Source organism: Fringilla coelebs (genome assembly GCF_963513975.1).
Source record: "Fringilla coelebs genome assembly, chromosome: 18".
NCBI lineage: Eukaryota > Metazoa > Chordata > Aves > Passeriformes > Fringillidae > Fringilla > Fringilla coelebs.
In genome coordinates this window covers 2259226-2281136 of record NC_140044.1, presented here as the reverse complement: position 1 = coordinate 2281136, position 21911 = coordinate 2259226, and the positions used below count along the sequence as shown (strand labels likewise).

The following is a 21911-nucleotide window of genomic DNA, read 5'->3' as shown; positions in this document are numbered from 1 at the left end:
AACACAACAAATTCATCACTCCCAAGTCCCCAGGCCCCAGCCTCCCATATTTCACCAATTCTCCTTTGTTATACAGAAAACAAATACAATTCCTACTTTATGTATCAAAGAGCTTTTTAAAAGGCAATCTTTATTTAAATACAGACAAAACGTGTACCCTCACCAGCCCTTGACAATTCCTCAGTGTAATGGAAGTTAATCCAGCAGCAAGAACCACCTCATTTAAAAACCCTCACAAAGGCAAGTGCTGAGCTCTGACCAAGGGAGCCTCCCAGCTGTGATGCCCAAGAGCTCTGCACGAGGAGGCCTCAAAAAACAAGTCTGAGACTCTGCTCAGGCAGATCTCTGGGAGAATAAGTAGTGAATTTTCTAACTTAGAGAAGTTTTAAGCACAGTTTCCCAACAATGGGCACCGGGTTTGTGACTAACTGAAAAAGAATGTCATTGAAGTGCTGTGTAAGACATAGATGAAGATTTCTCAGTCAAATGAAACAGTGACATCTCTGAGGTACACATACAAAAATTCAGATGCACAGGTTTCTTTCTTTGAGAGGATATTAAAGGTCTCTAAGGCAAAATTATTTTCACTTGCAGCAGCACTGTCACATTTTAATTGCAATGTGGACATTCCTTAAAACTATTAGAAATTCATTTTGAGGTCCCACTTGTTAAGATAAATTCAGAAGAGGATGAGATGAAGTCTGACTTTAACACGAGAACTAGAGGACCATTTCTTGAATTCATCTAAACAATTTAAAATCCTGTTTGAATTCTTATGGCACAACTCAGAACTGAAGGCCTACTTGGCCAAGAAACAGAAACACAAAAAAGAATTCACAAAACCCCAGACTGAAAGATACAAACCAGAGCTTTACAAATAACGAATTGTGGCTGAAGGCAGCTTAAGGCTTCGTTAAAGTTTCTACACCAAGTTCTGCTGCTCTTTGTGTGATCTCTTCTCTGCCAGAGTTCAGAGGGATTGCACAGACACAACTGAGCAGAACCGGCTCCTTCTGAGCAGGACACAGTCCCATTATCTTGCGTGTGATTCACAGGCAGGGGCACGAGCTTAGCCCTTCCTGCCAGGATCATTTTATTCTCCACCCCTTCCCTTCAGTACAATTAGAGATGACTTACAAAAATTAAACCGCGCACACTAATAAAAAAATTAGTGTGGGGTGAAGAGTCTCAATATTGTTATTTTCCTGCCACTTCTGACAGAATGCAAACCGGCCCAGCACGGCTTCCCCAGAGGCAGCTGGGGGCGGGAGCTGGGCCATCCCCGCTCGCAGAGCTGCCCTCAGTCCGTGGTGGATCTCCTGTACCAGAACCTGGCGCGGTAGTCGTCGCTGCAGGTCATGAAGCCGGGGTTGGTGGGGGAGTGCACGATGCAGCGCACGATGCTGTTGTGGCCCAGGGACAGGAGGTTCCTGCGCTCGGCCGTGCGCGAGTCCCAGCAGCACAGGCTGATGGTCCTCTCGTCGGGCAGCAGCACGTAATCCTCCGTGTGGTTGAACACAGCCTGAGTCCTGTGCACCTGGCGCCCGCTCAAACCAGCACCTAAACACAGGCAGCACAACGGGCACTGTTAGCAGTTTTCATAGCTGTGTGTCACTGACATATTTTATGAAAATCCTTTTTTTAGGATCTTTTCTCCTGAGAAGCTGAGAGGCCTCAGAAAGGAAATGTAAGCAATGATTATCTGCTGCTGTGGAATGCAACAGGTGGATCTGGGATTGGTCTCGTGGTTGTTTCTAATGAATGGCCAATCACAGTCCAGCTGGCTCAGACTCTCTGGTCTGTCACAAGATTTTATTATGATTCCTTTCTATTCCTTGCCAGCCTTCTGATGAAATCCTTTCTTCTACTCTTTTAGTATAGATTTAATAGATCATTTTCTTATATAATAAAAAAAAAATCAGCTTTCTGAAACATGGAGTCAAGATTCTCATCTCCTCCCTCATCTTGGGACCCCTGCAACACCACCACATCTATGAGTCATTTTCCCTAGGCATCAATTTTCTCTGCTGTTCTACTACTTCCACAAGCAACAGGTGGTGCAATAACAAATATTCTTTTGTAGTTTTATCACAGGACCAGAAAGGTCTGAGTCCAGCCTGTGCCCCATCTCCACCTTGTCACCAGCCCAGAGCACTGAGTGCCACCTCCAGGTGTTCCTTGGACACCTCCAAACCTCCCTGGGCAGCCCCTGCCGAAGCCTGACACCCTTTCCATGGGGAAATTCCTCCTGCTCTCCATGTATATATGCTAAAATTCCTTAGGGGACAGAAGGAATACCTACTCCAGCTGTGCCATGTCCAATCCTTTACCTAAGAGTATTTCTGCCTGATATTTTTGCATGAAGCGTTCAGCTGTGACCAAGGGGAGGAGAACCCACCGAGTCTGACGATCCCTGAGGACCCTTCAGTGTAATTCTAACACAGCACATGCTGTATGAGCTCCCCATGCCATACCCTCAGACCCTCCCTGGGATCCTGCAGGGCTTTCCCGGGAAGGTGCTGCTCCCTGCTGGCCGCGAGCAGCAGAGCTGGACTGCAAACCCCAAAAGCTGCCACACACCATTTCCAGCATCTTTTGTGCTCCTATTGCTTAAACACCTCAGTGCTTGACCCCAAAGCCTCTCACACAGCTGTTGCCACATGCAAAACTTCCACAGCCTTCATTATTCCCTAAATGCTGCTGAGATCCAAGCATGGCACTGTCAGCATGCTCCAAGGATAACTACCTTGCACAAAACTGCATCATTGGGAAAAAAAATACACAAAAAAGGGAACAAACCAGCTGCAGATACACTTCAGACTATTACCATGGCTATAGAGCCACAGAGCTGATGGTTAAATCAAGTGCCCTGAAGTAGCTTCAGTGTTTGTTCTTACTTTTCCCCAATTCAGTGATAACTTCCCTCCAGAACAATGGAGTGAGTAATGATGTCAGAAAATTCCCCAAAATCTACTCAGACTAAAATACGTTTACACTAACACACAGAATCACAGCTTCTCTTCTGGAATTGGTCTAATGGAAATGTTCTCAAGAATCCTGGGCAATTTATCATCAAAGCAGCAGCTTCTCCACTGCCTTTAGGAATTATTATTTTCTGCCAGTATTTCCAGCCCTGCCACAGCTCAGCACCTGGAAAAGAAGGTGTCTGGAAGGTCACCTACCACATACCTGTGTATTTCACCAGCGTCCGGCCAGTGGATATCTCCCAGAGTTTAGCCACAGAGTCTTTCCCACTGGACAAAATATACTTGGAATTTTTGGAAAAAATAGCAGAACAGACTTCAGCTCCATCGTGTGCCTTCTCAAAGGTGGTGATGCAGCGGTTGGAGACCCCATCCCAGAGTTTGATGCAGCCATCCTTGCTGCCTGTCACGTACATGTTGGCGCTGGCGTTGTAGTTGACGGAGCAGATGGCGTCCGTGTGCTGGTCCTGGGGGTTGCAGGACACAAAGCACTGGAAGGTGTTGATGTCGTACAGACGAAGGGTTGGGTGCTGGGTCCCCACCAGGATGAAATCCCCAGAAGGGTGGAAAGAAATGGAGCGTAACATCTCTGCTTCCTGTTGGGTTAAAAACACACGGCGGGGTGAGGAAGGAAAACAGCTCGACTGGAAGGGTCGGTGCTGGTGGTGGTAAAGTGCTAAAAACCTACTGGAACTATCAGCACAAAATGCAAAATGTTTCCTGTGGGATTGAAATAACAGGCTGCCCCTCCCTGGCTGCATTGTACTTTTTGTCCTAGAGCAGCCTGCAGTGCCCCCTTATTTTAGGATAGCACACCCCTCAAGCACAACACCTAATCCCAAATGCTCCTCCAAACCAAAGATAACAGAACTGACTTCCAAGTCAATTCAGATTAGAGCTGGTCTAATGGATAAAAAGCTGACAGGTTCTAGACTTAAATACAAGTGTCCATGATGCACAGAATTAAGACACAATCTCTGTAAGGTCTGCAAATGCTGTACCTGTGTGCTCCTGCACCCCCTGATCACCTGAGGCACAGCTCAGCCCACACCACCTCAGCACTCAGACATCTGAGCTCTGCCTGCTCTGAGCAGTGTCTCACCTGGATGTATTTGAAGGCTCTTTTGGCAGAAGGTTTTGAATAATCAAACAATTTAAGTGTGTAGTCCCTCGAGCCAGAAGCCAGGATCTGTTCTGTTGGGTGGAAAGCTAAACACGTCACTTCATCCACGTGATCGTACAGAGTCCGGATCACCGGGTGGTTCTCCATGTTCTGCTGCGCTGTCTCATTCATCATGACCTACAAACAACATTCAACATGTTGCTGCTCTTGGAAAATAAAGCAGGTTTTTGACAGGAAAAGTAGGTTTTAGGCTTGCCAGAGTGGCTGAACAGCAGCTTCTCTCTGACACAACCAGGCACACAGTCTGTTCCCTTGGTTATCTGAAGGCCCTTTATAGGCCAACAAATAAGATCCCTGTGCCTTTATGAAGGTCAAAACAACTTGGCTCAAGGACAAACTACTTCAGTAGCAGACAACTAGTGCAAGAAAACATCACCTTCATAAACAGCTCAAAGCAAAACACTGACTCCTGGGAAGAATCAAAAGAAACTGCACCAAAACTGCAGCTCTCTGCTGAGAATTTGGCGTGAGCTCTGTGCAAAAAAATCCCACTTTTCATTGCCACCTGATAACTGTCTTGGAGAAAGATAAAGCAAAACAATGTGTGAAACAGTTCTGAAATACCCAGTGAAAACACAGGTGGCCAGGGGGGCTGCAAGGCCACAAGTGGGTTTAACATGAACTGTGCTCGGACATTACAGTCACAATTGGCACCCAGCAGAAGCCACTTCGGGCTCAGTTCTCTCCCTGCTGCCAGGGGTGACACCAGTGTCCTTGCCCTGGTTCTTCTTCCTTCAAAGGGACAGCTGCTGGAGTAGGGAATATATTGAGACAGGTATTTAGTCCAACCCACTGAGGCGGCCACAAGGTAGAGATATGCAATGGAGAGAACTTCCAGAGTGGTTACAATCCATTATCCCAATGGGCATGGCATGGACAATCAGGATTCCCAGAGTGAAGACAATCCATTATCCCAGTGGGAATGGACATGACATGGACAAAATTCCAACTGATTACGATTCATTAGTTTAATGGGCATGGCATGGACAGGATTCCCAGAGTGGCTACAACCCCTTACCTCAATGGGCATGGCACAGACAGGACTCCCAGCACAGGATTCCCTTACCTCGATGGGTATGGCACAGACAGGATTCCCAGCACAGGATTCCCTTACCTCGATGGGCATGGCACAGACAGGACTCCCAGCATGGTTACAACCCTTACCTCGATGGGTATGGCACAGACAGGATTCCCAGCACAGAATTCCCTTACCTCGATGGGCATGGCACAGACAGGATTCCCAGCATGGTTACAACCCTTACCTCGATAGGCATGGCACAGACAGGACTCCCAGCACGGTACAAGCCCTCACCTCGATGGGCATGGCACAGACAGGACTCCCAGCACAATACAACCCCTCACCTCGATGGGCATGGCACAGACAGGATTCCCAGCACAGTACAACCCCTTACCTCAATGGGCATGGCGCTCTTGGCCAGCATCCTCTCGGTGTCCAGGATTTTGATGGAGGCATCGGCCGAGCCCGTGGCTATCAGCTGCCCGTCCCTGCTGTAGGTGGCCACGCGGCAGGGTCCCTTGTGGGATGTCACGTAGCAGGTCTCGTACTCGGACGCCTCGGGGGACATGGTCTGCACGTCGGCGTCGAACTCCAGGTCGATGCCGGTGCCCGGCGCCACGGTGTCCGAGCGGCCGATGGCGTACTGCACGGCGCTGTCGTCGTTCTCCATGCCTGGGGACACGTGGGGCGGCACTCAGCGCTGCCAGCCTGCTCCTCAGAGCCTGCCACGCTCCAGGGAACGCTGGGGAAAGGCAGCCTGGGGGGAGAGCTGAGCTGGCACAGCAGCTTGGGTCCCACAGCACTGGGGAGGAGTGAGGGACAGCTGGGCTGGAGCGGCACAGCTCCTCAGGAGCTCTGGGAGCACCCCCAGTGAGGACTGGGAAGGGCAGATCAGTGCTCTGGGAATTTATCAGATTGGGAAGAGCAGATCAGTGCTCTGGGAATACCCCAGGGAGGATTGAGAAGGGCTGGTCAGTGCTCTGGGAATTTATCAGACTGGGAAGTGCTGATGAATGCACTGACAATCAGCCACTGACCATGCACAGGCCTCTGGTTGGCTTTTCACAGAGGAGAAACAAGCCCCAACACTATTACATGAGTTTTAAAGCCCAACACATTTACTGATTCTTTTCCTATTTTACTGCAGTGAAACCAAACTAGCACTGCAAGGGAAAGAACCTTCTGGTCTTCAAGCCCACTTCCCAGACCCTTCTCTTTATTTCCAAGATGCAGCTACAGACCAGAGAGTTCAGCACTGAAGTGGCAACAGGGCAGACACAAGAGCTTTCAGCCCAGTGGTGATCTTTTTGCTGCTTTTATCTGCTCATTTCAAGTCTAGAATTTGCATTTCAAGCAGACACAAAGCTTCACAAATTTATACCCTCAGAACTCAGCTAGTTCAGGCAGCAGAACCAGTTGAGTTACACATGGTGTCATGGCCAGAGCTCTTCCAGGACTTGGTCAGCTTGTTCCAAGAGCAGCTCAGGGATTTCCCTGTTCTCCCCACACTGTGGCATTTCCAGAGGGAAGCACAGGGAGAGAACAGGTGACAGCCCTGCTGAGACCCCAGAGTGTGCAGCTGTTTCCTGGGGACAGATCTATAACAGCCAGCAAAGATTGCCAATGGAAGGACGTGCTCCCTCTCCAGCACTGTCAGGAACAGCCAGACTGGAGTTATTTCTTTCTGAAGTCAGCAGAACTGTGAGGGAGAGATCTTCCCTCAGATCTGGGGGCTCAGTGATCCCATTCACTGGTGTGTTTTGAGAAGGCTGCTACTCACCCAGAACCCTGAGTGTCCTTAGAGGAGTCCAAACAGATTTAGGCACCACTCAGGGATCTGGTTTGTTGGTAATGGAACAGGAAAGCCCTTCAAAACCCCACAGAGGCAAAGGCTGTACAAGTGCTGTGCTATTACCAGACACCACCTTTGCATCAAAGGTGTCTTTGCAGCGACACCAACCTCTTAATGCACTGGGGAATTAGAAACTAGACTTTTATGTCAGCTTTTGATTCCAGCTTACCTAACTTAATTAGGTGCAGCAGTTGTTCAGAGGGTGCACACACAGACTGTGGTTTGATCTCATTTATCAAGCCATTGGCAATGTTGATGTATCCATCATAGAGCAGCTGGCTAATTATCAGTTTGTAAAGTTGCTGACGGTCTTTCAAACTGACTTTTGTCCTATACATTGTGAGCAGGGACTGCCTTGGGGGGGCCTGGAATGAAGAACAGAAATCACATACAAGAGAGCTGCATGAAACCACCAGAACCTTGGAACAAATCTCAAGGCAGGCACTAAATATTGCTGTGGTTTTGGTGAAAAGCAGAGATGGAGAGAGGAAAGCAGGGGGGAAAGAAGAGGGGAAAGGGAGAGAAAGAAGAGGAAAGGGTGTGGAAAAGATAGGAGAAAGGGAAGGAAAAGACGGGAGGAAGAGAAGGAAAAGGGAGAAGGGGGAGGAAGAGGCAGGAGAAAGGGGAGGAAAAGGACAGGAAAAGAAGGGGGAAAGGGGAGGAAGACAGGGGAGAACGGGGAAAAAGAGAGGAAGAAAAGAGGAAGAAGGAGAAAAGGAAGGAAAATGAAAAGCTAAAGGGGGAGGAAAAAGAAGGAAAAGAGGAGGGAAAGGGAAGGAAAAGGGGAGGAAAAACCTGTTGCGCTTGTTTTCTGTGTAAATGCAAATCTGGGCCACAAACCGAGCCGGGCCGTGCTGAGCGGCAGCAGAGCCGGCAGCATGTGCCAAACGAGGCAGCCGGTGCCGCCGGCGGGCCCGGGCTCCGATGGATGGATGCACGGGGCGCGCGCGACAGCGCCGCGCCGGCCCCGCCGCCCGCCCCGCGCCCTCCCCGCCCTCCCGGCGGCCGCGGTGGGGCCGCAGCCGCGCGCGGGCGGTGCCGGAGCCGCGGGCGGGCGGCCCCGGCGGTGCCGGTACGTACCGAGCCTTCCTTCTGCCGCCCGCGCTCTGCCCCTAAGATGGCGGCGGGAGCGCGGAGCGCATCGAGCGGCGGCGGCGGCAGCGGCGGGGGCGGCCGGGCCCGCAGGACGCTCCTCCGCGAAGGCTGCTGCATCGAGCGCCCGCACATCGATGGGAGGCGGCTCTTGGGGGGGGCGACACAACGGGGCGGCGTCACGTGAGCGCCACACCCCCCGCGTCACGTGGCGCGAGGCGGGAGCCCCCCCGGGAGGACGGGGGGAGATCGCGGGGGCCCCGACCCCGACCCCGCTCCGGGGGGCCTCGGTCCCCGACCCCCGACCCCGCTTTGGGGGCCTCGATCCCCGACCCCGCTTTGGGGGCCCCTTCCCCGTTCCCTATTCACGCCCCCCCGCGCTAGGGATCCCGGGGTCCTTCTAGCCGTTCCCCCTTCTGGGGGTCCTGGGGGTCCTTCTCGCCATTTCTCCCCTTCCGGGGGTCCCTTCTCTCCATTCCGGCCCCGCCGGGGGTCCCGCTCCCCATTCTCCCTTCCAGGGATCCCGGGGGTCGCTCTCCCCATTCCTCCCCTTCCGGGGATCCCGAGGGTCCATCCCCGTTCCCCTTCCGGGGGCGGCGGGGCCTTGGCGGAGGCCGCAGAGCCGCGCTCGGGGCGGGATCGCGGGCGGGGGAGCGGCGCTAGCCCGGCCCCCAGCGGGCGCGGGGGGAGCCCGGGGCTTCTTTTGTGTCGCAGCCGCAAAGCTCCGGAGCGCCGCTTCCGCCAGACCCCGGATCCCAAACACGGCGACGTGAACGGGCTGGGAATGAAGCGGCTGGCGCTGCTGCCCGGCGCTGCGGGCGGCCCGGCCCCGTCCCCAGCGCAAACCGTCCCCTCCCCGAGTGCTACTCACGTCAGCCTCGAGAAAGGGCAGCCGGAGCGGGCGCGGGTCGAGCAGCGGGGCTGCCATGCTCCCCATGCCCCGGGGCAGCTGTCGTCTGTCACACGCTGCAGCGACACGGCGACCCGACATCTTCTTTTTACCTATCCTGAACCACTTGTAAACACCAACACACACAACCAGGCTCTCCTTCGCTCTTGTTTTCAGCACCGCGGAGACAGTGAAAAGTTGCCTTGGATCGCAGTTCTTCGCAAGCCCCAAGCGCCGACTGGAGTTTCCTCGCTCCGCGGCGCCTCGCAGGGACCCGCGGGCTCCGGGCTAGCAGCGCCTCACGCCGCGCTCGCTGCGCTACTGGCGGGCCGCGTTCGCTGACCGGCCGCGCTCCCGCTGTCCCGGCGTCTCCTCGGGAGCCGCGCGGGTCTGGGCGCTGCCGGGGGCTGAGGTGCGAGGGGTCCGCGCGTCGCTCAGGCCGGGCCGGGCGGTGCCTTCGCGCTCGGCGCTCGCCCTGCAGCGCTGGCGGCACGTGGCGCTGCCCGGGGCCGCTCGGCCGGGACGCACCGGGAGGCTCCGGCCCTGCTCGGCCCGTCCGGGGGGGCACCCACACAATGGCCCCGCTCGCGCTCGGCCCCACGCGCGGTGGCAGCAGCGCCGCTCCCCGGCCTCGCCCGGGGGTGGATGGGGGTGTTTCGGGGGGAGTCTGGTGGGAGCGGGACTGACCTGGCGGCGCTCCCGGGCGCGGACCGGAGCGGAGGCGGCGGCGGCCACAGGTGGGAGCGCGGCGCGTTACGCGATTTGCGTAGCGGAAGCGGCGGCTCGGCCGGCGGGAAGTGCGCGGGCGGCGCGCGCCGGGGGGCGCGGCGCTACGCAAAGTGCGTAACGCGCCGCGCGGCGACAACGCCGGCGGAGAAGCGAGCGCGGCGCGTGCGCCCCTCGCGGCGCGGCGGAGCGCGTCCGGCAGCCAATGGGCGGGCGGGCCGCCCGCGGGAAGAGCCAATCAGCGTGCGCGGGCCGCGGGAGGGCGGCCAATGGCGGGCGGCGGGGGTTTAAAGGGGTATTTAAGGCGCGGCGGTTTGAATTCAAACAGTTCCGGCGGCCCTGAGGCGGCGGCTCCGCGGGGAGCGGGCAGGGGGTAGCGGGAGCGATATCGATAACGAGTGATAATCGATACCGGACCCCGCATTTCCTGTGCTCCACTCGCCCTCAGCCAGAGCCGCACGGGCCGCTCCCGGTCTGGCGCTATGGACAGGAACATGAAGGAAAACCACGCCACGTACCCGGGGCGCGCTGCCAAGGTAAAGGTGTGAATTACGCGGTTTCTGTGCCTTTTCCTGAGCAGTTTCCTCTGCTGCATCGTTGGTCTCGGTGCCTGGGAGTTTTGCCATTAAAATTCTGGTCGGTTCGGGGAGTGGTGTTTAGTTTTTACCTTTTGGGTTTGTTTCTCCCCATTGCATGTTAACTGCAGGTTTCAAACTAGTAATTTATCTTTCTGTAGCTTTTTCCTAGAGAAAACAGCCCAGTGCTGATTTTTTAAATTATTTTTACTATTACTATATCTTATTAAATGGGGAAATCCTCTTTACAATATAAGTATTTAAGAGTCCTTAAAGAGAAAGCAAGTGTGTATAATCAAATAAATTTAGATACTTGTGTTTAAAAGCAAGCACTGTGCAAATGCCACTATTGATACACATGTGCATCAGTGCTCAAGAGTATTGTATTTTTTTCACTTAGAAATACAGGCACTGTCTCACTAGTTTTTATAAAGCCAAATAGCCCTGGTAAGTTTTTGGAACAGCATAAGCAAGATTTCCTTTTAATTAACTACTCAATACGTGATTTTTAGTGTTTCTGTTAAAGTGTGTTTGTGTGGTTTTGTCAGCCTGGGCAGGGCCATGAAGGTTCTGCTGTGCTGCTGCACAATTAACGCGTTCTCCTTTCTCTTCGAAGGTTGCCAATCCCATCGGGGATGCCCCCAAACGTGTCCCCGTGTCGCAGCACTCAGCCCAGAGCCGCTCACTCACCAGTGGAGCTCCAGCCCGAGTCCTGTGTCCTGCAAACTTCGCCCAGCGAGTCCCCGTGCAGCCCCAGAAACCTGTACCGCCAACCCAAAAACTGCCCAACAACCAAACACAGCAGCTCCGGCCCAAAGCGCCCCAGCAGGCCGCTGTGAGACCTCAGGCTGCGAGCAAGAGCAGTGACAAACCTCCCCAGGCTGCAGCACCTGGTAATTGTGAGGATGATTTCCCTGTGATCCCAGCTGTGACACTCAGGATGCTCCTAAAGCTGCTGCTGATCCAGGGATGGTCCTGGAGGGAAGTTCTTGGTTGTGCCCCCAAACAGGAGAGCAGCACATGGTTCACCTCGGGTGTTGCTGTACCATGCTTGTGAATTTATCTCTGAATTAACCAATTAGAGCCAGTATGGTGTTAAAAACTTCCAGGTTCTCAGCAGCTAGCTGGGAGTTGAAGTAATTTGCATTCAGACCTCACAGGTTTTCCAAGATTCATGCATGAGGATACTTTTGTTTGGGGACGGGAACGAATTAATGGGTTTTTATGCTCAGTAAGCTTTTAAAATTGCATTTTGCCAGCACTGTTTCTTTCCCAGCAGTCAGCTGTGCTAGGTTGCTTAAAATGTCATGGAATGGATTCTAAAAGCTGCTCCAGGTGATGCACAGGGGTTAGGTTTGTTCCTATGTGTGTGTTCCCATGGGTCTGGTTCATAAAGTGATTTCCTTCTCTGTACACAGCACAAAACCCTGACGCAGAAAGCACCTCGAAACAGAAAACTGAAGAGACCAAGAAGAAAAGTGAAGAGACTAAAAAGTAAGTAAGCTCTGTGCCTAAACTCTAGATAACTGAGCCCTGCTGGAGCTTCTTTGGCTGTAGAGCTGGTGACTCCCACACTTAGCAGGCACAACACATGGAAAGCAGCCTTTGATCTGGTAATTGTCAGGAGCAAGGACTTGCTGCAATCTAAAGAAAACTTCGGGCTAAATGCAGAGTAGCTCTTCCCATGGGAGAGCGCTGATTGCTGCCCCAGTCACGAGATGTGCTCCTGAAAACAAGCCCTCCTTCATCTGGGCAGGAGGCTGGAGTCTAATTTGGGGTGATATTGGATTTGTTTATGACAACTTTAAATTGTTTTGCCATGCCCTGGTGATGTGTCTAGGTTAGGAATATCTAAAGGAGCCCAGCTTGGTAAACAGTCTTCATTTTGTAGTAGTGAGCTTGGTGTAGTGTCTGCAGAAGCTTCAGGAGGGAAGAAAATAGCTTTCAGAACTTCCTTTTGAAAAATCTCAATGCCTTTATTCTCTTGGGGCTTTCCTAAAGACTAAAATCTAATTTGGAGCACTAAACATGTCTTGAACAGGAATGCTATGAACTGTAAATCTGAGTCAAAGCCAACACAACTCTCCAGCTTTTAACTTTCCTCTTGCAGAAGGCAATGGTCTCTTGATGATTTTGAAATTGGTCGGCCTCTGGGGAAAGGAAAATTTGGGAATGTGTACCTGGCACGTGAAAAACAGAGCAAATTCGTTCTTGCACTGAAAGTGCTCTTTAAAACACAGCTTGAGGAGGCTGGTGTAGAACATCAACTACGAAGAGAAGTGGAAATACAGTCTCATCTTAGGTAAAGTTTAGTGACTATTTACTCTGCTTTGTTTGCATGCAAATAAACAAAGTAACCTTGATTATGATGAGGTTTCCTGTGATAAGATTTCTTTGTGCGTTGTGAACTGAAGGAACGCGGATGAGCTAAATTCCCGTGCTTGCCTTGAAAGTGGGGGGAGCAGGACAGGGAAATTAAAGGTTTTGGATAAATACCTGGTTTAGAAGAACACTGAAATCTCTTTGCAGGCACCCCAACATTCTCAGATTATATGGCTACTTCCATGATGTGATGAGAGTCTACCTGATCCTGGAGCATGCGCCTCGTGGGGAGGTCTACAGGGAGCTTCAGAGGCTCACCAAGTTTGATGAGCAAAGAACTGCTACTGTAGGTTGTTCCAGCTTCCTCTCCATTCCTCTTGTATCTGGGATATCTGCAGGATAGAGCCAGCCTTTCACATCAAATTCTGTATTCTGCTGGGGGAAACAGATTCCTTACCTGCTAGTTGGCATCTGGGCAGGGAATGATTGGGAAGACTTAGGGCTGTGCAGGAATTTATGTTCAGAATTGCTTAATATTGCAAGGCACAGCCTGTATTACCAGGCTTCAGGGGTTAAGGAATAATTGGTTTCACTTAAAATTATTAAAAGGCTGTGCTGCAGCCAGATAAATTCAGGTGACAGTATCTTAAAGATTGTGGCTTAAAGATTGTTCTTTCTGCACCCAGTACATCACAGAACTTGCAGATGCCCTCTCGTACTGTCACTCCAAGCGTGTGATCCACAGAGACATCAAGCCAGAGAACTTGCTGCTGGGATCAAATGGAGAGTTAAAAATTGCTGACTTTGGGTGGTCTGTGCATGCTCCATCTTCTAGGTGAGAATTCAGTCCCTTGTGCGCCGAAATGATTCTGTAGTGTCAGTTTTTGTCACACAGTTGTGGAAGGGATGTACGTGGGAGCTTCTTGAAATACTGGGGGAAAATGCTGCTGTAACAAAGGTCCTAACGGACAACTGGTGTGACAGAGGAGGGTTGTTATCCTGGTTTGTAGTTCAAACCTTGCTGACCCTCAAAGGAAGGCTGGTGTAGGGTTACCGTGGTCCCTGAGATGACAAACCTGCACTTGGACTCAAACATTATTCTGGCAATTTGGTTATTTCTGAGAGTTGGAAATTGCCCCTCAGAAGGGAGGAACAGGTTTGTTCTAGCACGTGGGGTGAAGAAAGGAGCTGAGATTCATTGCAGGGACTGAGATACTTTCAGGAGAAGTAGAAAATGTCCTGCTGGCATTTCTTTCCCAGCTGTTCTGGGTGGTGCTGAGGTACAGATGATTTGCCAGCATTACTTCTTATCTGGTTCTTGAAATAGATCCTCTAATTATCTTAATCAATTATTAACTTGGACTTTTCTTCAGGAGAACAACTCTCTGTGGGACACTTGACTACCTACCTCCTGAAATGATTGAGGGAAGAACACATGATGAAAAGGTGGATATTTGGAGCCTGGGAGTTCTGTGCTATGAGTTCCTTGTAGGGAAACCACCTTTTGAAACAAAAACCTATCAAGAAACCTACAGAGCTATTTCCAGGGTAAGTGCCAGTGCTTATCTGGATTAGCTGGGCCACGCTTTTAATTCTAGAAGGGTTTCAGCAAACTTCAGTTTGAAGCATAATGAAAACAAACACAAGAATATACCAATACTTTCACAAGCAGTGAGAAGCTTGTTCAGGGTTATGATGAAATTATTTTACCAATAGGCAGAAGGTGCACAGCCTGCAAGGCTGGCACAGCTTTCAGGGGGTAACTTGAGTAGAGTCCTTTAGTTCTATCATTTGGTTATTGCTAAAGAACTTTTGCATGATTGTTAATGTCCTTTTTTCTTTAGGTGGAATTCAAGTTTCCTCCATTTGTAACAGAAGGTGCAAGGGATTTAATTTCCAAGCTCCTGAAGCACAACCCCTTCCATCGCCTGCCCCTGAAGGATGTACTGCTCCATCCTTGGATCACAGCAAACTCTACCAAGATTCCCACCAGCAGGAAGAGTGATGGTGCTGCCCCATCCAAAACATAGCTTTAGGAGGGTGACTTATGGGATGGACAAGAGGAGCCTTGTACTGTGACTACTGTAACGCTTACAATAAGAAAAGCAGGTCTTGGAATCTAGTGGCAATTGGGATGCAAATCCTTGGGTTGGCTGGTGTCTTAAACTCGAATTGCAGCATAAAATTATTTGAATTCTCTCTGGAGCTTGTGGAATACTTAATGTACTTGAAATCAGTTCCATGTGGGCCAGGTTTGCTGGTGTAAGTTTGAAGCTGTTGGAGGCTCTTGTGCTGAAAATGGTTCGTTGTTCCACCACAAGGAAGTTGTTCTGGCTTATGGAACAGTGCAATATCCTGGAGATGCCTGCTCCTCCCTCCCTGGGCTGCTCAGGGTGTCTTACCTGTGGTGTAACCTGAAACTGAGCGAGGTGAATGCCTTTTTCAAGTGTTCTAAAAGTGATGTGGCAATTGGTTTTGTCTCTAGTTTTAAATGTGAGCACTCAATTTGTAAAATAAAGACTTGTTATACTGCACCCAGCAGGCTGAGGTTCCTTGTTGCACTGCTTGCCTCAGCACCAGCACAGAACTGCTCCCAGAGGTGAATTCCCAAAGTATAATGCCCCCCCTCTGTCAGAGGGGAAGCTCAAAGTGCTGGTACCACACAGTCATTCACCATCCCACAATCCTAATTTAGGATTGCAAGGTAAGTACCAAATGTGTTGCTACTTAAGCTGCTTGGTTTATTGAAGCTTGGCCTGCTCTGTCCTTTTTCCAGTGAGTTTATTCCAAGATCTCCCATCTGATAACATCTTCCAGCCATTTCTCTCAGAAGTACTTTCAGATTATGTTGGGTAACAAGACCACATGTTTATAAGACACTCCTTAAACTGGACCAAGGGTCAGGCCCCTTGCCACCAAAATCAAGGCCAGCTCTTTTCCAGGAAAACACTTAAAGCAAACTAAGACAAAGCAATTTATTGTCTTTTCAGAATAAGGCTTTGCTATTTTACAAACAGTTTTAAAAAAGGATCCTTCTACAAGCAAGGACTCCAGAATTCAAAATATATTCTCAATTTAAAATATATTTTGCAAAAATCTTCATCTAAACAAACTGCCAGTAGTTTATACAACCACATAAGTAATCAGACTTCTGGCCACAATTTATATGAAGCTGTTTCTTTACAGCAAGAAAACTCTAGTTTAGTGCTGGTGCCTTCTACTGACTTTTAAGTTATTTTATTATTTTTAATTATTTCATATGATTTTGAAAAAAAACTTTGAATATTCCTTCTTTATCACATTTAAGACAAAACATCCTTCTCAGAAATTATTCTAACTGAAGTAAACAAGGCTGCCTCAGAGTTATTTTGGAATTCTTATCCTTGGTCCACATGAAACCTGGGCCTTTCTGTTGGGGGGAAGGAGTTAAGGTGCAATTTAATGTTCTAGCTGAGGGGAGGCAAGAGGCTGCTCATAACAACTTATTTACTTCTTTCTTCCCTCAGCCAGCTCTTAACAAAATTCCACCCTTTATTCCTCTCTATTCACTAAATTTTAGCAAAACTAGAAAGCTATTTCAGGGTATTTTCCTGCTATTTTACTTAAATCAGAGCTCTGTATGAACAGATCTGTCAGAGCCACCTTGGGGTAAGTGCAAGCTCAAAGAGAATTCAGAACAGAGCAGCCAGCAGGTCCCAAACAGCCCCAGCTCTTGCTCAGGCTCTCAGAGCAGTACAGGCCTGAGCACAAAACCCAGGCCGACCCCAGTGTGGCACTAATTTATCTGTTTTAGGATCAATCTGCAGCTTGAGTGGAAGGTGGAATGTGGATATCTGCCCCTGTAAATACATTGTAACACCACAGTGTCCCCATAAGGAAAGGCAAAGCCCCCTCATTGCTACATTCACCAGTCTCAGCCCCAAGCGCAGGAATTCTTCCTGGGAAGCTGGGAATTGGAATGTTTGCACTTCTGATGCAGATCTGAGTTTCACCCACAGGAGCAGAAAGCTGCTGGGGTTAGTTTTAAGATTTAAAAAAAGTTTCCAGTACAAAGCCAGATCTCAAACTCTTAAAAACCCCCAGCTCCTCTCTGCCTCGATGCTGTTTGGAGTATGTTCACATAGGTAATTCTGGTTACACTGATTGCAGTAGGCTCAGGATTTCTTCTGAGTCTAGAGACATTTAAAAAGCAAAAGGACTTTAGTAAGGCTGGCTCCCAGCCAGCACATTTTCAAACAATAAAATCTTGGACTATAGAAGCAATACACCTAGTTTCAGAACAGTGCTTCACCTATTATGACTAAATCAATTACGACTGCAATAATTAATATGGGTACTCCTGCTGAAGTCAGTTCAGTGCCTGTGTTGTACTACAAGAAGGGCTATAATAAAAGCCTGTTCTAACAAAAGAAACACCCACCTGCCACTTTAGATTCCAGTACATACCCTTATCAAGAGAACTACCCATGTAGTGAGATATTGTTTATTCTGCTGGAAAGAGACTCTCACAGTTTCTCAGCTACACAGTAATAAATGAAAGCTATGACTTTTTAAAAGAAACAAAAAGGCTCAAAAGCTGGCTTATAAAAGACCCAGAACTATGCTCATTGTCAAGCATTTATATTCCCACTTGAAATTCAATCCAGATCCCATGTAAACAGGTTTGTCCTAAGAATGAGTGGCAAAAGGGAAAGGAGACAAGAACAGCGCTTTTCACAGTGACATTTACCTGAAAAAACAAGTGAGAAATGCAAGATGAGATCGACACCTGAACCCAGACAAGTCTTTGAAAGAGACTTTTGCCCTGAAGAGCTCTGTGGCTGCACTGGAGAGCAGAGGCAGGAGGTTCAGGGGCTGGAGGCAGGGGGTTTGAAGAAGCCGGCCTTGCAGCAGTAGCGCACGAGGAAGGGCACGGACACCACGGTGATGCTGATGCGCACGGGGGCGAAGAGCTTGTGCACAGCATAGGCCAGCACGAAGGTGCTGGTGCCAGCTGCCATCCGGGACTGCAGAGAGGCCTCGCTGAAACCCAGCTTCAGCAGCACCGCGCTCATGTCCACCCCGCTGCAGAGAGGAGATGCTGCTTTAGGTCACGAGTAAAAATATCAACTGCTGGGGGTTTGCTCACAAAGGTTCATGTGGCACGGTTCTGCTCAGCCTTTAGAGATAAGTTTCTCTGCAAAGTGATTCCTAAAGAGTTACTGTGAATTTTCTCTGCAAAGTGATTCTTAAAGAGTTACTGTGAATCATATTACAGTTACTGAAATTATGAAAGAAGTGTCTTGCACACAGAGTGATTTGGGAAGACAGAAACTCACTTCTGCTCCTCCTCATCAGCACAGCAGATGCTGTGGCAGAGCCCATGAGCACCGTGTTCATGTCTACACTGCTGCAGAGGAGATGCTGCCTTAGGTTAGGATTAAAAATATAAACTGCTGGGGGTTTGCTCACAAAAGTTCATGTGTCACAGTTCTACTCAGCCTTTAGAGATGAAGTTTCTCTGCAAAGTGATTCTTAAAGAGTTACTGTGAGTTCGTGTTGGAGTTTCATCTTCCCAAATTGATATTAAACTCTATTCTGTGGCTTGGGGAAATTTATCACCTAAGCACAAACCAAATGAGGTATCTGCTGTTAGGCTTAGTGTTACAAAATGACAAATTATCTAAAATCTAGCAAGTAAAGGAAGTGCTGAGGAGCTCAAATGGGCATTATCCACCAAATTCATTAATACAGACATAGCAGATTTCATCAGGGATTCAATCATACCTGCAGGAAAAAAAAATGTTTCCATCCTGTGCTACAATGTAGTAAACAGGAGAAATCAGGTGTTCACATATTCCCACTGGAGTCAGGAATAAGCAGCAGGGAATGTTTGCGGTAATAACAGGTTCCCCTGCCTCCTCAGCTGGAATACCTCGTGTAACATGCATTCCAACAAAGCCACACACACAATTCCCCACCTGACTCCTGTATTTTCACTCTAATCCTCTTCTAGTGGCTGTTATTTTCTGCAGTTCAACTGCACAAACTGTGTTCAACACCCAGAAAAATACCTTTATCTCTAAGCCCCAGAGCAATTTTGCATGGCTCTATCTCTCTAGACCAAGCAAGAACAAAAGATATCTGCAGAACAAATACATTTTCTGCCTGGTCAGTTATGGTGGTGCTGTGCCTGCTGTTTTCCCTGCAGATGAACCTGTGCAAAATGACCACGTACAACTCTCCTGTCTCATGTCCTCATGTCCATTTATGGACCCATCCATACTCAAAATTCAGGAGGTAAGGCCCAATAGGCATAAAGTGCCTGTCTCCTGTCACAGATAAGCACAATGGTAAATGTATTTTACTTTTACAGCTACCTAGAGGTGACAGACAGCTGTACAAACCTCACCTTGACACAGCCAGGTAGAAGATTCCCAGAGATACTAAGGAAATTCCAACATGGAAGGAGACCCCTACAGCACCATATTCTTTAAAAACTTTTTTCAGCTGCTGGGATTTGTTGAGTTTCTTGTTTTCAGCACTGGGATCAGTGGCCGCATTTTTGAGGGGTTCAGCTGCATCCTAAAAAGAAAAGACTTAGAAGTATTTGTTAGCATTAAGCACAAGATCATATTGCAGTTAGCTGAAATTATGAAAGAAGTGTCTTGCACACAGAGTGATTTGGGAAGACAGAAACTCACTTCTGCTCCTCCTCACCAGCACAGCAGATGCTGTGGCAGAGCCCAGACAAGCTTCCTTCTCCCACCTATTCCTGTCAAAGGAATGCACTGATCCTGGTGTAAATTCTTGCACAATTCAGGTTTCATAATTAAAACCAGATTGTTTGATCCAAATTTGTGCCAAGGCACACCCACACAGCTGCTGGAGCCAAGAGACTGAGGCGTGAGAGCTATTTGCTTCCACCCAGTGCCCAGCTTTACCCAGTGACTCCTCAGAGCACAGATCTTTGTTCAGGGCTAAGCAGCCAGGGGCACTGGAAGTCCACCTGGTACCACTTCACCACAGCTCCCTGATGGAAAAGATCCAAAGTTTAAGTTCCTATAAGTCACCCCTAATGGATGAGCTGATCAAAGGAAGAATTGCAAGTGTTGACAGCAAGAAGCAACTCTGTTGCTACGGTGCAGGCAACAACTGCAGGGACATGCCAGGGCTGGCAACAAGAGCCCAACTGCACTGAAAATCTTTGTCACAGCAGAAGTCATTAATAGATTTTTATTTGGGTACCTTTCAAGTGCAGAACTTCATACTAAACCATATCCCAAAGCAATCTGAAAAGCAATCAAAGAAAGGCAACTGTCTTGGCAGCCCTTGGAAACTCCCCATGCTAGCCAGAGAAGAAATACTGACAGGAAGAAAACATTTCCACAAAAACCTCAGGGTTTGTCAGAATTAGTTAGCAATTGTCAGGAAACATTAGAGGAGTCCTTTCTTTCCAGCTGAGCTCAGCAGCAGTTGTGACAATGTGACAGCCAGCACAGGACAGGTAGAGCCACCAGGTGCCTGCCACCACTGTCCCACTGTGGTTTCAAGGCATACAAATTCGAAGAAAAATACTCTTGATTAATTCTTAGACTTGCTAAGATTGTAAATTAGCATACAAGACAGTCTTAAAACCCTCAAGGTAAGCACACCGCCCGCCCAAACCCTAACCCCACATTTGTTTGCTGTTTTTCTCTTTTGTAATCATTTGTGTTACTTTGTATTTCATTTTGACAGGAAGTCATACAAATACAGAAACAAGAAATTGTGTAGCTCAGCTTATCCCGATTCTTGTCTTTTAAAACTTTAGATTTTTCTTTTGTGGCTCGTGAGCTCTGGGTCTTAGGGATGGATCATAAGGACTGAAAAATTGCTTGTTCTGATCTTTCAAGTCCATTCCAATTCCCCTGTATTCACAGGCTCACACACCAGGAATGGTATTGAAGCAAAACATAAAAAAAAAGAACCATTTCAATAGATATTATTTGGAGTACCCAGGGCAGTCACGTAGGGAACAATGTCCAGCTTAGCAAGTAAAGCTGCTGCCTATTTCCATGTCACTCTGCGACAATATTTCAGCTAAAAAGCCGATTTTATTCGCATCATTCAGGCGATTTGAAGCACGAACACACATCTAAAACAGCCCGCGATCCTTCACAACGAGGCAGCAGAAACCACGCTGCAAATTACACTGCAGGCATTAAAGCTCACACTGCCAACGTGCCCGCCAGCAGGTGCACACCCGCTCCCACAGAAACCCGCCACACACACGATTTATTGATCCCGTGGGGGGCTGGGAGAGGGAATGGAGGTGAAAAACACCGAAATACACCCCCAAAAGGCTGAGGAGCCCGGTGAGACCGGGGCGCTCGGCCGGCGGCCCCTCAGCCCTCACGTACCTTGGCGCTGGCGCGGCGCGGGCCCGGCCCCGGCGGCAGCGCGGCCCAGGCGGGGCAGGGGGAGCGGGGCAGGCGGAGCGGGGACAGCAGCGGCGACAGCAGCGGGGACAGCCGGCACAGGCGGTACATGGCGGCACCGCCGGCACACGGCAGCGGCCCGGCCCCCCGAGCGGCATGACGGGCCGGGCACACGCCCCGACCGCCTCCTTAAAGCCGCAGCGCTCGCGTTGGTGAGGCGCCGATATCGCGGGGCTCGTCCCGGCCCTGCCCAGCCTGGCCTTGGGCGCCTCAGGCATGCGGCAGCCTCGGCTCCTATCGGCGAGCTGTGCCAGGGTCTCCCCGCTCTCACTGCCAAGAATTTCACCCGAATATTCAGGCTTATCTTTCCCTCTTTCATTTTGAAGTCATTTCCCCTCGTCGTGTTGCTCCAGGCGCTTGTACATGGTCACAGAGCTACAGAGTATCCCGAGTTGGGCCGGACCCGCAAGGATGATCCAGTCCAGCTCGGAGCTCTGCACAGGACGCCCCAACAATCCCCAACAAACGAGAGGGATTCTTCCTCAGGAACTGGAGTGAAATGGCACGGGGGAATGACTTCAAATGTAGAGAGGGGAAATTCACACCCCAGCAATCCCACATGGGCATCCCTGGCAGCGCTGTCTGAGTGCGCAGCCTCGGGCCGTGCCCATTCCCTGGGGAGCCTGGGCAGTGCCCAGCACCTCTGGGCAAAGAACCTTTCCCAATATCAAACCTAACCCTCCTTGGCACAGCTCCAGCTGGTCCCTGGGTCCTGTCACAGCACCTTGCACATGGCCTTGCAGAATGAATGTCACCAGGTTCACACAGTTCCACCTCTGAAGCTTGTCCAGGTCCCTCTGGATGCCATCCC

General features: G+C 49.8%; 3 protein-coding genes across 4 annotated transcripts; 1 reads left to right on the top strand and 2 right to left on the bottom strand.

The window, feature by feature from the left end:
* Positions 1-102: 102 nt before the first annotated feature.
* On the bottom strand, positions 103-9794 carry CSTF1 (cleavage stimulation factor subunit 1). 2 transcript variants are annotated; one of them, XM_084218055.1, is made up of 7 exons: positions 9001-9794; positions 8118-8279; positions 7207-7402; positions 5580-5857; positions 4087-4284; positions 3190-3580; positions 103-1560 (listed from the first exon to the last, which is right to left on the bottom strand). In XM_084218055.1, the coding sequence occupies exons 1-7, from the start codon at positions 9118-9120 to the stop codon at positions 1301-1303; spliced, it is 1605 nt and encodes a 534-aa protein (XP_084074181.1). In that variant the 5' UTR covers positions 9121-9794; the 3' UTR covers positions 103-1300. The 2 variants fall into 2 exon arrangements, with proteins under 2 accessions (XP_084074181.1, XP_084074182.1); XM_084218056.1 differs by lacking the exon at positions 8118-8279.
* Positions 9795-10146: 352 nt separating this feature from the next.
* On the top strand, positions 10147-15014 carry AURKA (aurora kinase A). Its single transcript, XM_084217780.1, has 8 exons — positions 10147-10280; positions 10936-11212; positions 11738-11813; positions 12430-12621; positions 12849-12987; positions 13328-13476; positions 14015-14189; positions 14486-15014. The coding sequence occupies exons 1-8, from the start codon at positions 10227-10229 to the stop codon at positions 14669-14671; spliced, it is 1248 nt and encodes a 415-aa protein (XP_084073906.1). The 5' UTR covers positions 10147-10226; the 3' UTR covers positions 14672-15014.
* A 632-nt stretch (positions 15015-15646) lies between these two features.
* FAM210B (family with sequence similarity 210 member B) lies at positions 15647-21191 on the bottom strand. Its single transcript, XM_084217981.1, has 3 exons — positions 21023-21191; positions 19033-19205; positions 15647-17705 (listed from the first exon to the last, which is right to left on the bottom strand). The coding sequence occupies exons 1-3, from the start codon at positions 21149-21151 to the stop codon at positions 17489-17491; spliced, it is 519 nt and encodes a 172-aa protein (XP_084074107.1). The 5' UTR covers positions 21152-21191; the 3' UTR covers positions 15647-17488.
* Positions 21192-21911: the final 720 nt, after the last annotated feature.

Excerpts from the sequence above, each read along its gene's own strand:
- CSTF1 (XM_084218055.1), bottom strand. The coding sequence starts at position 9,120 with ATGTCGGGTCGCCGTGTCGCTGCAGCGTGTGACAGACGACAGCTGCCC. Across the intron at positions 8,280-9,000 it reads TGCCCTTTCTCGAGGCTGAC|AGCCGCCTCCCATCGATGTG; the intron begins GTGAGTAGCACT and ends GCCCCCCCCAAG. Across the intron at positions 7,403-8,117 it reads GGCGGCAGAAGGAAGGCTCG|GCCCCCCCAAGGCAGTCCCT; the intron begins GTACGTACCGGC and ends TCTTCATTCCAG.
- AURKA (XM_084217780.1), top strand. The coding sequence starts at position 10,227 with ATGGACAGGAACATGAAGGAAAACCACGCCACGTACCCGGGGCGCGCT. Across the intron at positions 11,814-12,429 it reads AAAAGTGAAGAGACTAAAAA|AAGGCAATGGTCTCTTGATG; the intron begins GTAAGTAAGCTC and ends TTCCTCTTGCAG. Across the intron at positions 14,190-14,485 it reads CCTACAGAGCTATTTCCAGG|GTGGAATTCAAGTTTCCTCC; the intron begins GTAAGTGCCAGT and ends TTTTTTCTTTAG.
- FAM210B (XM_084217981.1), bottom strand. The coding sequence starts at position 21,151 with ATGTACCGCCTGTGCCGGCTGTCCCCGCTGCTGTCGCCGCTGCTGTCC. Across the intron at positions 19,206-21,022 it reads CGCGCCGCGCCAGCGCCAAG|GATGCAGCTGAACCCCTCAA; the intron begins GTACGTGAGGGC and ends TTTTCTTTTTAG. Across the intron at positions 17,706-19,032 it reads TTCTACCTGGCTGTGTCAAG|CGGGGTGGACATGAGCGCGG; the intron begins GTGAGGTTTGTA and ends TCCTCTCTGCAG.